This window comes from Cavia porcellus, unplaced genomic scaffold (assembly GCF_034190915.1).
Source record: "Cavia porcellus strain 051 isolate PalLab524CR breed Dunkin Hartley unplaced genomic scaffold, mCavPor4.1 scaffold_27, whole genome shotgun sequence".
Lineage (NCBI taxonomy): Eukaryota > Metazoa > Chordata > Mammalia > Rodentia > Caviidae > Cavia > Cavia porcellus.
In genome coordinates, this window is record NW_026947510.1 from 34,482,777 (window position 1) to 34,496,682 (window position 13,906).

Consider the following 13,906-nt stretch of genomic DNA (forward strand, 5'->3'; position numbering starts at 1 on the left):
ATAATATATAATCTATTAACTGGTGATTTCTTACTGTTTTTTTTTTTTGTAGTTCTGTATTACTTGTACCCTTACACCACTTTGTTTTGTTTTGTTTTTTCTCTTTTTCCTTTTAAATAAAATTTTAAAAAAACGGTGTCAGCATAATCTGCATGTGTGGATGCAGTGACTGTGAGTATAAAAACACAGATCACAGTCAGGCTTACCTTTTTTATTTTAAAGAGAAAAAAAGATTTAAAATGACAATGAAATGGAGTTTCAAAATAGTTTTTCAGAGTGTCTATAATGTCCACATTATCTGCTAATAGTACCTTCTATCTATATATTTAAAATATATATTTAAGCTTTGATTAACATAAATTATGATGATTTGATAATAAAAAAGATGGAGCCCAGTATTGTGTTCTAGATGCTATAGATGTGTTTGACACTCATACTACTGAGTTCTGTTTCTTAAATGCAAAGTAATCTCAGAAGAACAAATTAAATCCATGAAACAGAAACTTTCATTTGCATCATAACCAAACTGGAGGTCAGCATTCAGCCTGGACATATATTTTCTAGGCTAGCTAAGTTTGGTAGATGTAACTGGGGAATCACAACAAAGATTATTTCTGATTTTATCACCAGACATTCCTGGAGTATGGTTTGATTTAAAGAAAGACAAGAGAACCAGCCTTCCATCACCCAGCCCAGATATTCCTCAGTCTGCAGCAGGTGATTTGAAACAGCTGCCACGAAGGACTGGCAGCTATGCCAAGTGCAGTGGAAATCTTCCTCATTTTTGTTGCAACTAGTGAGTCAGTCCTGGGGCTTCTAGGGAATGGGTTCATCGGACTTGTAAACTGCACTGAGTGTGTTAAGAAGAAATGCTCTCTGATTTGCTTCATACTCACTGGCTTAGCTATTTCCAGACTTTGTTTCATATGGATAATGATTTTAGATGGGTGTATAAAGATATTCTGTCCTGATATTTATATCTTTGGTAACATCATTTACTGTACTTTTTATCTTTGGACAGTTTTCAATCATTCAACCATCTCATTTACTACCAGCCTCAGCATCTTCTATTTCCTGAAGATAGCAAATTTTTCTCACTCCATATTTCTCTGGTTGAAGAGAAGAATTAGTACTGTTTTTACCCTTGTTATGGGATGCATGATTCTGTCATTTGCATTTTATTTTCAACAAGGTCTGAAAATAATTAATGACCATAAGGTGAAATACAGAAACACATCCTGGTGGCTCCATGCACGTAGGGGAGAGCATTTTATTGGCAATCTTTTTATCAATATGGGGGTCATTTTCTTCTTTATTGTAAATGTAATCATGTGTATTCTGTTAATCTTTTCTCTTTGGAGACACTACAAGAAGATGCAACTGAATGTCACGGGACTCAGAGACTTTAACACAGAAGCCCACATGAGAGCAGTGAAAGTTTTAATAGTTTTTATCATTCTTTATGCTTTGTATTTTATAGGTGTTATCATAGAAGCATCATGTGGTTTTGTACCAGAAAACAAACCTCTGTTTCTTTTTGGCTTCATCAATTTAGCTGCCTCTCCCTGTATTCATCCGTTTATCCTCATTCTAGGAAACAGTCAGCTGAAGCAAACCTCTCTGAGGGTAGTGCGGCAGTTAAAATGCTGTGAGAAAAGACAGAATCTGAGAGTTACATAGGTAGGCTTGCAGAAAAATGGATATTCTAGGAGAGCACTAAGTTGAGGAAATCCTTGAAGACCTCTTTCCCTTGCCCTACATCTTGCAGCAGTTTGTAATACTGTCGCTTAACATCACTGAAATCTTCCCTAATTCTTTGACTGTGTCTCAGGGAACCTGCTCTCCTATGAGATTTAATCCCATGTGCAGATTCACCAGTTCAGTCAGCTTTGTGGCTCTGAAATGTCTTTCCACATACTTCTCAGGGGAAAATCACAGTAAAGAAACTATTCTGTGTGAAGATGAATAAGGTGAGATAAACATCTACCAGAAGGCTTTGCAGTGTGCCTCACCTGGCTTCTCAGAAGCAGCGTCATCCTTCCTCTATGACAACCCTCAAAACAGTAAAGAACACAAAAATGTTATGATCAGTTTGGCGTTTAGATTATAGAAGTAATGAACAGAAAAGTATGCTTTTGTGTGTGTGTGCAGTTTTAAATTTTTAAGTTAATTTATCAGTCTTTAAATGTTAATGTCCTTTTTTACTGCTGTATGTTTGATGTATTACTGATAGTCATGGTAGTTGATGTAGTATTTTGAAAACTACTTAGGGAAAGTACCTGGAAGAAGGAGTCAGTGCACTAATGAAATGATTCCTAGTTCTCTAGAGTGTGATGTGAAGCAAAATCATGAGTCTGTAGTCAAGTTGTGCATTGGAGAAGTACAAATCCAAAAAAGATTGAATGTAGGATAGAATCTCTGTGAAGTATAAAATGTTCAGCTCTAGGGATTCACACACACACATGCACACACACGCATGCTACACAAACTCGCAGTCACAGACATATTACAAATGTTGATTTCTAAAATAAATTTTATTTTCAACTCAGACCATGACCTTAGTAATTTCTTTTGGCAAATTCGGATGGTGTGCTGATATTCTCATGGCCTCATGCCTAGAGTATTACCAAAAGATCAGGGCTTATTCCATTTTCTCTGTGAGATTTATAATTATATTTTCTAAATACTTTTATATTTTTAGATTAATATGTTTGGGAGGTACAGATAATTAAGAGCTAATGGAGAACTGCAGCAGCCAGCAACAGCACCATTGTGTCAGTAAATTTCAACCAGGTTTAATTTGAAGTTATATTGCATAATTATGCTCTCCATACAGATTATACTATGTTATTTGTTTTTTAGTGGCTTACAATTTATTCATAATCATCATTTTAAGGGATACATAATAGTTTATCTTGAAAGTTGATATGAAATACATATACATAGTTGATATGATATGAGAAATACATAGTTGATATGAAATACATACCAATGTATTTAATCTTTGTCATTTCTTTATATTTAGCTTGGCTTTATCTTTTTATCATTCCAAATAAATATCAAATGAATATCATTTAGCAACAGTATTGTAGATTCATCCAGTATATGTACTTTAATCCTAACTCTGATAGGTATTGAAAATGTGCTATTGAATATTAGTCGGTAAGCTGGGCGTGGTGGTGCACTCCTGTAATCCCAGCGCTTGGAGGCTGAGGCAGGAGGATCGTTGTGAGTTCAAAACTAGCCTGGGCTACAAAGTTAGCCCAAAGCCAGCCTGAACTGTGTAGAGAGACCCTTTTTAAAAAGATAAGAAAAATAGTGAATAGATATCCATGTTGTTCAATTTTTATATCATTATACTTATTTTAATTTCATTACTTTTGATCACAAAACATTTAAAATTTTTTGTCTATTCAATTACTATTGAGGTTAAAATTTCATAAATGAGTATTAGCCAGGGACAAATCCTTCCTAGGAACTGCTCATATGTTTTTCTTTTAGTTTTTCAGATCTTAAGGTTTTCTTACTAATTTTGTAACTACTTTGTGCATTAACACTATGCTATATCTGTATTATTATTTTTGATCTTATTTTTCTGTTTTGCAAATAATTCACAATACTTAGAAAAACAGGCTGATAATTCTATGAACCCAAATCTTTTTATGATCTGCTTTGCAATTTATTCTGCTATTTTGCTAATATTAGTTTATTTTTATTAATATATATTCCCTTTATCGAAGAGCTCCATTCATTACTCAAAATAATTGTTTCATTTTACCTAATATTAGAAGGCAGGTATGAGGAGAAATTGATTGTGCATATTTACAATACTCAGCTAAACACTGGTAGCATGTTTCTACATAGATAGATATACAGCTGTGTTGCTTAGAAACCTATTTTGACTACATTTATATGTAAACTTAGGTTCCTCATCTGTGGGTAAGGGAACTACAGATGATTTTTATTTTATTTTTGTAGTTGTCTGTAATTTGCTAAAAGTTGTATGAAATAATGTGTGCACTCAAGAACGTAATTAATTAAAAGATAAGGTATTTGAGAAAAATCTGCATGGCTGATTTTCCTTAATACACGAGATAAGGAGCATTCCCTGGGGTTTTCATATACTCTGTAAATACAAACCCTAACATCCGCTGTCATTTAAGTGTCCAATTATGAACTTGGAATCTAGGATTGGAGGGTGCCAGGCAAGTGCTCTAGCTCTGAGCTACCCTGGGAGCCCAGATGATTCTACTCTGAGCTCAGTTTCGTTAGAAATTCATTAATGGAATTCTTTAAGATCAAGTTGTGGATGTAGTCTTCGAGGAAGGATTTAACTTTACTTTAAAAGACTGATGGGGTACTACCAATCTGAGATGTCTTTAAACTGAACTTTCAGTTTGTAAGGTTTTTGGCAACATAGTACAAATTTGCATGCAAGCAAAATATGTTAGAAATGCAGGGCCAATATACATGTAGGCAAGGCTATTATGAAGGCTACATGTAATTTAATCTTTTGCTGGATCTAAATTATTTTCTTGACTGCCCATTAAGGTACTCTCTTTCGGAGTCCAGTATTGTTTCTAGTAACAAGTCTCCCCTCCAGTTTTGGAGGGCCCTGGCAGGTGCACTATCCTGTCTACACAAGGAGGATATGGGAAGGGAAAGTGTGGTAAAGAGGAATAGATGTGTTGTGAACAGGCACAAACCGCCCACAATGAATGCATTCGTGACACGCAGCACACGTGTACTAATAAAATAAAGTCTCAAAAGAAATAGAAGCCCTGGATTTAAGGAGACTAACACTGCCTTAGGAATTACCTCTATTTCAACACGTTTTTCTCTTTCAGGATTTGCACTTTTCCTCATTTTTAGCATTTGAGGAATATATTTTTTTTAATTTTCATTACAGCTGGGCCACTCACTTAAAGTACTCAGTTTATTCCTATATACTCAACTGGAAGCATCCAGACATCTGTACTGGAGCAACATTAAAGGCAAAGTGGTTTCACTAGCGTCTTTTCAATCTGTTCTTTTGTAGATCAAATGTTTTCAAAGCTGCATTTCCCTTCTTAAATATCAATTTATACACATTTTATAAGTGTGGGTGCATGAGTCTTACATTTTTATTCAATTTGAAGAATTCAGTTTGTGTGGAAATTTTACTAAATTGAGTCAGACAACATGTTTGTATATGTTGCATAGGGTAATGTTTATTTAACTTAATACAAGATCTTTTTGTGTGAATGGTTCATCAAATGGGAAAGAAATTTATTAATCTCAAAGTTAAGTGTATGTATAAACACTAGATGAGCCCTGTTAATGTTACTTCTGTATCCCTGCTGAATAACATGTAAACATGCATTTACCCTCATTGCTTGGTTTGTTTCTGCTCATAATTTCTTAAATTGCATAACTTATTCTCAGTCTTCAAAAATTATCTTCTCAATAAGTTAATATTTTAAAAGAAACTTAAGATATTGTAAATGTGGAGAAATTCACTATTTTTCACTATTTTATAGATCTAACTTACTCTAAAACTTCATTTGCCACTGCATTTAACTGGAAGCAATATTAATAATTACATTTGTACTTTCTATCGTTACATTTTAACTATTATTTTTACTGATACTAAAAATACTTATCCCACATCATCTTGCTTTGAATTTTATTTTATTCATGTTAAAATTTTCTAACTTTGTTACTTTGCTTTGTAACTGACGATGTAGCTCCGTGTCTATATTTTTGTCCTTTAAAATATCTGTTGATAAAACAAATGTTTTGAGTTTGGGTATATTAGTTAATAATAAACTCAATTATTTACTAAACTTTTGTAATGTTGTTGAGTCAGGGTCTCACTATGCAGTTCAGGCTGGCATTGAATTCGCTTTTTAACCCAGCCTGGCCTCAAACTCGCAGCAATCTTGTTGCTTCAGCCTCCCGAGGGTTGGGATTTTAGGCCTGTGCCACTGTGCCTGGCCAGTAAAGATTTTTACATTCATATTGTCAATATAAGAATTTTTGATTCTAGCTTCTAATTTGTTTTATTTCTATTTTTCATGGGTCTTTTAAAACTTTTTGATCCTTTCTTGTCTTCTATTGATATCAAATTCTCATATTGATAGCAAACATAATGATTATAATGACCTCTTCACTCCAAGTAAAAATAGCTTGTTCTTATTTACTTCTAATCTTTCCCATATTATGTATTTTCATTTTCTTAAATTTAGAGGTTTTTATTTTCATACTTGTTTAAATTTTTATTGTGATAATACATGTGATGCCACTATTTTAACTATTTTATGAGTAAAATTCTGTGACACTAATTATAGTCATAGTGTTGTGAAAATGTTATTGTTTCCAAAATATTTTCATTATCTCAAATAGGAAATCGGAACGAGTGCAACAATCACAATCAATTGTCCCTTTTCTCTGACTCTTATTATCTTGTAGTGTATTTTCTGGTTTTAGGAATTGGTCTCTTCTAGATAGATCATATCAGTAGTCATTATTTCACAAATTATGTCCTCTGTGTCTTGTTTATTTCACTCAGCATAATGTTCTCAACATTCACTCATGTATCAGATCTTCATTCTTTTATACTGCTGCATAGTAATCCATTGTATTTATATACAACATTTTATTGGCATTTTTAACTGTTGAACTTTTTCCAACTTTTTGACTGTTGTGAATTATGGTTGCAAAGGGCACTGGTACACAGATACTGGCGTGCCTTTTTCAGTGTATACTTAGGATTAGAATTACTGAATTGTGTGGTATTTATACATTTAGTTTTTTGAGTAACCTTCAAACTCTTTTTCACAGAAGTTGAAGCTTTTCTCTGGAGAAAGGGTCAGCAACAAGCAGATCAGGAGAAGCCAAGGCTGCCCTGACAAGCTGAGCAATCATCTCCTAACTGAGCAGGCTCCCATGATTGCCAGTCAGGGTGAAAGCAGAGGTTGCAATCTGAGAATTGCAATATCCTGGGGTCAATATGATCACCCCCCTCCCACTACTTCAGTCAGGTGCTGTATTTCTTGTCCCAAGTGAATCCACAGGTGGGACAGTTGGTCATGCTGCACCTCCTTGGTGTGAGGTCCCTGTCCCATTTCTCAATGTTCCTGTACACTTAATTTGGACAAATGGATATAGGGTCACATATCAGAAAGAAAGGCATTTGGGCTACAGGAATGGATTAGTGTCCTTGACCATCTGGAGTGTGAGCAAGAGTGACTGTGGCAAGTTCTGTTCACATACTGAAGTTCAAGAATCTTTCAACAATATCAAGAAACCCATTTCACTCAGTGCCATGCCAGAAACTGCTCCACCTTTTTCAATTCAAGTTGTAGAAACCCCGCCTACAGCACTGCATGAAACAAAGCCTTTGCCCATCCCTTCCTCCCTGGACCCTTACCCAACCCATAGGGATGATGGGTGACACAGTCTTCAGAGGGTCCTTGGCATAATGATCAACTCAGGTTTGTCCAGCACAGAACCCACAGGTGATCAATGAAAGGTTGCAGATTGGAATCTTTGCTTCTAAATTGCTTTGGCTCATTATTTTGGTTTTCATCATTATCAAAAAGTATTTCATCAGGAAAAAAGAGAAGTGGATACTAACCACAGTTTTGTGAACTCATTGTGAAGTTCCAGCTTTGCAACATCAAGGCTCTGAAAAGAGAAAGCCCACATCATCAAGGATAGCCTTTGTGTCACAGATTGTGGCCCGGCAGCACATTCTGCTTATCACAGTGAGCAGGATTCACCATGTTTACTGCTTCTCCAGCCCTAGCAACATTTTTCTGTATCTGTTTTTATCTGTCTTTCTCACAGATTAGTGCTATTGGACAGAGTAACTGTCAGGGCCAAGCCATAAATTGTCAGATTTATTGTTAATGTGGTTCTGATTTTTTATTGTATGACTGGCCTTCTCTTTCCAGGCACTGCAGGGCTCTGTGTCAAACATGAACACCTCAGAGTTTTGTCTTTCCTTTAGACTCCATAAGCCTTCTATCCATCAAAAAAGTAATCGGGGATAATATAGGAAATGAACCCACTGCAACTGTCAATAGCAATAAGATTTAAAAATCAAAATATCCAATGTGAGACTTCACTTGGGAGTGTTTTGTGATTATCTTTTGCTTTCATATTGTAACTCTAATTGTGACATTTTTGTATGTCCCCAAAGTAAAAGTTTTGTGAGATTGTAGGTTTTTATTTTCCTTGTGAGGAAGTAGAAGTGAGTCCACTCTCATCACGCTAATTACATATGTTTTCTCATTTCTCTGCATGATCCCAGAATCCACATGACTGTTTTAGCAGTCACATGAAGTTACAGCCCTAAGGATGGAGCAGGTGGGTGCTCAGAGAACACAGTCACTTGCCACATGGCAGCATTCATGCTGTTTAGAATGCTATCCCTGTGCCATGGGGTACACAGTGTCAGCCTCTTGAAAGCACGTTTTAGAATGTGTCATGCAGAAATGAACAAGGAGAAAGGGAAGGAAATGGGGAAAAGGTTTTCTGCCTTATAAAGTTCTATTGTATCTGTAATAGTATTTGAGATTATTGTTACTGGCTTCATCCAAAATTCAAAATTTCTAAATTATCCTAGAACACTTAGATTTATAATTACTACTGAAGAGTCTTTTTAGATCTAATCAATAGCAATGTTAATATTTGCTACTTAATTAAATCTGGTTTCACCAAAACAGCTAAAGAAACACTATTGTAAACAAAGCTTCAGTCATAGGTATGATTTTTTTAAAGTGTAGATTTACGAGTGGTTGGCATTGTCAGAAGAGAAGCATTTCTGCATGCACAGTTCACAGGGCTGGGTATTCATTTCAATTCCAATTTGATTCACAGCTGCTCTCCTATAGAAGCGCAGGAAGGTAGGGTGCTTGCTTTCAAAGGTCACATTTTGGTGACTGCTCTGCAGAGTTTTAGAAATGAGTAGGTCCTCAGAAGAAGGACATGTGGATAAATAAGATAGCTACACACTTTATTCTGGGGTTGTCAAATAAGGTTAACATGATTTGGTCTACTATTGGATTGTGTTGAAACTGTAGTTTTCTTTTTTCTGAAATTTGAGGCAACATTCACAAATATGAAGCTTTAAAATGAAAATCTAGAGTTTGAGCTTCTCTGAAAAGACTTGTCAAGACTGGGTTGCATTCTGAAAGGGTCAGGGCCCTCGTAGGTGAAGCCACACTAGCACTGCACTCCATGCCTTCCTTCCTATTTATTTCTATTCCTGTCTGATGCTTGTAGGGCTTTATATTTATGACACGTGCTGGAATTCTCCATATCCTCGTGCAAGTATAAAATGTACCTTAAAAATCTGGTCAACTGTGTAGCACTTGCAGAATTATTTTAAACAGAAAACTACCAGTAACTAGTGGAATCCATGGCAATAAAAGACACAGGGGCTAGAGAGAAAATACATATTGTTTAGGATTAAGAATTATACTTGACTTTTGATCTTAACTCTTACAGTAACACTAGATGACATTAGGATAACTCGCTCTTTGTTCTGATTAGTTACAATCATTTTGTATTTACCTTATTATATAGTGGTAATTCCAATAAAATAATCCTTGTTAGAGGACTTTAAAACTTTTTAAAAATACAGAATGCAGGTTTTCCCCTGGCAGATTTTGTAGTGATAGTAGACTCAGCATCGGTTCTCAGTAGGTAATTTCACTGGGTTTACATTCATAAATACCTTGACGCATACATGTATATATATTTTTTGTAATAATGTCCCTTTTTCAAACAGTTGGTGTTGGATGGTTTCATTACTATACTATAGAAGAAAATTCTATAATAAAAGAAGAAGAATAAGTAAGAAAAAGGGAGGAATTTAGGTAAAATGAGTTCCTCTATAAACTTATCAATCTTATAGATCATATTGAACTTTGTTTTGATTTTGATCTTTTGAGATGTGATAGACTCCATAACTTACATTCTGTACTGGAATATTAGAATTTGGCTATAAAATAAGATTGCTTATTTAATTTAATGCAATTTTGGACATCTGTAATAAGTGTAATAATACCACTCACTGATAGGTATGAATATGTGATAATTTTGTGAGTTCATTAAAGTGAGGGATTTTTCCTGGTTGTGCAATGAAAAATTGTTTTTTTTTCCCATAAAAAGTGTTCATTTTGAATTGTTGGATTTTTCTAATTTTTATTTTGCTTGTACCTTTCATGTCAGATTTAATAACTCATTGTCAAATCCCAGGTCACGAACATTTAATTCCTGCTAGTGTACCATATTGGCTTAAATTTACTGCATGATGTGAGGTAGGAACTGAACTCCATTGATGCCCATAAATACATATAGTTAAGATGTGTTCCTGTTGTATCTTCTTCAATTTCTTCCAACAATGTTTTAGTTTACAGTGTACAACTTGTTAAGTATTTCATTCTTTTGGATGTCATTGTAAATACTATTGTCTTTGAGTTTTTTACCTTTCCAAGTGTTAATTGAAAGTTTATAGAAAAAGAGCAGATTTTATATGTTAATCATGTAGTCCACAACCACAGTTTTGTTTTCATAGCATACAGATATTCTTTCCTTAGGTATTTTATAACTTGGATGACATAAGTTTTACAAAATTCCTCAATAATCTCTACTCCACATATTTTATATAGGCTTCTATGAAGTCCATTTCCATGTTCATAGATGCAGCCTCAAAATTTTTGAAAAATGTCTATGTGTACATAGGTATATGCCTCAGAAAACTTTTCTTTGACCTGTCTATTTAGATGAGCTCTCAAATACAAATAAGTGTTTTGTTGTGTTTAACTGAAATACTGTAAGAATCACTTTATATCACTTTATAAGGAAACAAAAGTCACTTGTCTACCAATGCTTAAAGATGAGCTGAACGTGAATATTGAATAAAAAAATAAAATTAGAAAAACATAAATCCACTGTGTTCCTTTACATCTTCAATCTTTACATCTTCAACTAATAAAAATGAATGGTTGAATCTCATTAGGCATTATGATGCTATAATTTATTTCATGCAAGTATCATTGTCTCATTCCATTTGTGCTGCTTTAAAAATATCTAAGGTCCATTAATTTGTAAATAACAGGACTTTCATTTCTCATAGTTGGAAAGGTTGGAAAGTCCATAACCACGGCATCTTGATGCCATGAATAATGTGTCCTCTCATGGAAAAAGGGATGAAATTGTATGGAGCATTCCCACCAGCCCTTTTATAAAGCACTGATTTCCATGAGGTCTAAGCCATCATAGTTACCTTCTAATTTCCCATTTCATATTACTCTTTCATAAGGGCTGGATTTCAACATGAATTTTGGAGGAAACACAAATATTTAAATAATAACAATTACCAGTCTTGAAATTACTACAAGTATTATAGGTAGGGAATTAAAAATCCAGATATGTTGAGAAAAGCTCTATAACAAAACAAGATGTTGAGAAATTCATGATTTCCTAAATACCAGGAAATTTTATAATAATAGTTTCTAACATTATCGAGTATATGGGGTAAGCACTGTTTTATTCTGAGTACTTAAGCACTGGACTTCATTTAATTAAAACAATTTAGTAAGGCAGGTAGTACTACTGTCAATGTTTTACAAATTAAAATGTTCAGTGGAGCCCAAAATAAAACATTTTAGCTGTCTAGAAATAGAATCAAAGCTGTTAATGGTTATACGGACTCAGACTCAACACAATAGATTGGAACTGCAAAGTACGCTAAAGAATAAGCTCAAATTAAATGGATTTCTAACCTTACTTCAGTGCTGTCATTTATCTAGTAAGTTCTGTGTTTGTCATCAAGGTCTCCAAAAATTCAATATTCTCACCATTTTAATTCACAAAGGCAAGTCAATAATACACTATGGTTATAAGTGAAGTATGTTGTTTTCAAAAGATTGTTTCTATAGTTTTCTATTAATGAAAACTGTCTCTTTTTAATGATACAATTGTATTTCTAATTTCATGATGTTCTTCTCAACATGATTTTATTTTCATAAGTCAATTTACATTTCTTCAAAATATGGATTCCTATTGTCTCCACATAGAGCTAGTGAGTTTGAAATTCACCCGAACTTTATAATATTACCATTTCCCTTTTTTCTATTTTGTTTTATCTAATTTTACCTGGAAGCTTTTAGACTTTGTCTTTGATTATTTGTAAACGGCATTTAGTATGGGTAATGAGCATTTGATTTCTAGATCTTTCATTTACAACAGTATTCCCAATGATTTTCATATTTTGACACAGCATTCTAGGTACAATTAGTTGGTTGGTGGGTATTGATAGAGGATTTTTGCATTATTACAGATTGCTTTTGTTAAGCAACTATCATAATACAATTAAAGAAAAAGGTTTTCTTTCTTGTAATTCTGGGGATCAAATCCAAGTCTTCCTCTGCTAAACATATGTTCTACACTGCAAGGCCAAAGTGCACAGTGTCAAGGAAGGTAATTGGCAATGAGTTTATATAATACTGTCTTTTCAAATTTTTAAAAGAAATGTTCCCTAAGGTATAATTCGATGGACAATAATAACTATCAAGTACTTATTTTTAAATTAAGTGATTATCTCTCACATTCTTAATACTCATAATGTCACGAGAGCATAATGAGATACAACAAATACTATTTTTTTTCAGAATGATACAAATCATGTTCTTGTCACTGACCACATTTGGAAGATTCAAAGCCTTCAATTAGTTTTCAAGATGTGGACTTCCTTTCAAAAATAACATCACTTTTAAAAGTGGAAATAGATGGGAAAATTTTCATGGTAATTGTGTAAGTTACTTTTCTCGTTGCCAAGACAAAATGCTCAACACCCAAAGTTAAAGAAAGAAAGGTTTATTTAACTCGTAGTTTGTGAAGACTTCAGTCCATAGTCAGCTAGTTCTAGGACAGGGTCGCATGGCAGAAGGGTGACTGTTCATGATGAAGAAGACAGCAAGCAACAAGAACAAAAACAGGGAGAAAATCTCTTTTCCTCCCTTATACTGTATGCAGGCCACCCCCTCTAGGGGAGGTGTAGTACTCACACCCCCAGTCCCAGCATTAGACATTAAACCAGTCTCAAAAGCTAGTTTCAGTCTCCTCTGAAAAGCCTGCCCCCATGATCACATGAGGCTTTGGTGGGGGGGGGGCATCCAGACTCAAACCATAAAAATAATGAAAATGTATTTCTAAGCCAACAAAATATTTTTACACTAAGGGTTTCCTTGTGGAGATTTTCCTCAAGCACACACATTTTACATTTTTTGTATAAACAAATATTTATAGTTGAAATTTAGATATCAAATAATTAGTTCTGGTGAATCATTTAGGTGCTCAGAATTATCAGGTACAGCAATCATCTGTTGACACTAATAACTATCCTTCATTAAGTATAAAAGAACAAGAATTCATAAGAGTTTTCCTTTTCAAATATTCCTCTAGTTCGTAAACTATTGAAAAAGTTTTGCTCCTCAATGATTTTCAAAATGAAATTGATGATTTTCTGATCCAATTCACTCAACTAAAACTAAAAATAAATGAGGACTTTATTTTTTCATTCTATGTTATTTTATTGTGCTAGAACAAAACTTCTCAATGAACAACAAGATGCAATTATTTAATCTGTGCATTTTCTGAAAAAAACTTCTGACATAAAAATATTTGACTAAGCCTCTCTTTTTAGCCACCATATACAAATTTACACAGTATTTCTATAATATCTTGTTTTGTCTAAATTATTTCTGAAAATTTTTGACCACTTCCTCTGTATTTTGTTATTTTTTGAAAAATTAAAAATTTATTTGTCTAAAATTTTTCCTAAAGGAATCTATTAAGAGCGTTAACTGATCACATTTTTACAAATCACTATACTCTTCAATTTGAAATGAAG

At 33.9% G+C, this 13,906-nt stretch overlaps 1 protein-coding gene across 1 annotated transcript; it reads left to right on the forward strand.

Annotated features, from left to right (window-relative positions):
- The first annotated feature begins 753 nt into the window (after nt 1-753).
- LOC100734440 (taste receptor type 2 member 10-like) lies at nt 754-1,680 on the forward strand. The gene has a single exon (XM_003470308.2). The coding sequence runs from the start codon at nt 754-756 to the stop codon at nt 1,678-1,680; it is 927 nt and encodes a 308-aa protein (XP_003470356.2).
- The last annotated feature ends 12,226 nt before the right edge of the window (nt 1,681-13,906 follow it).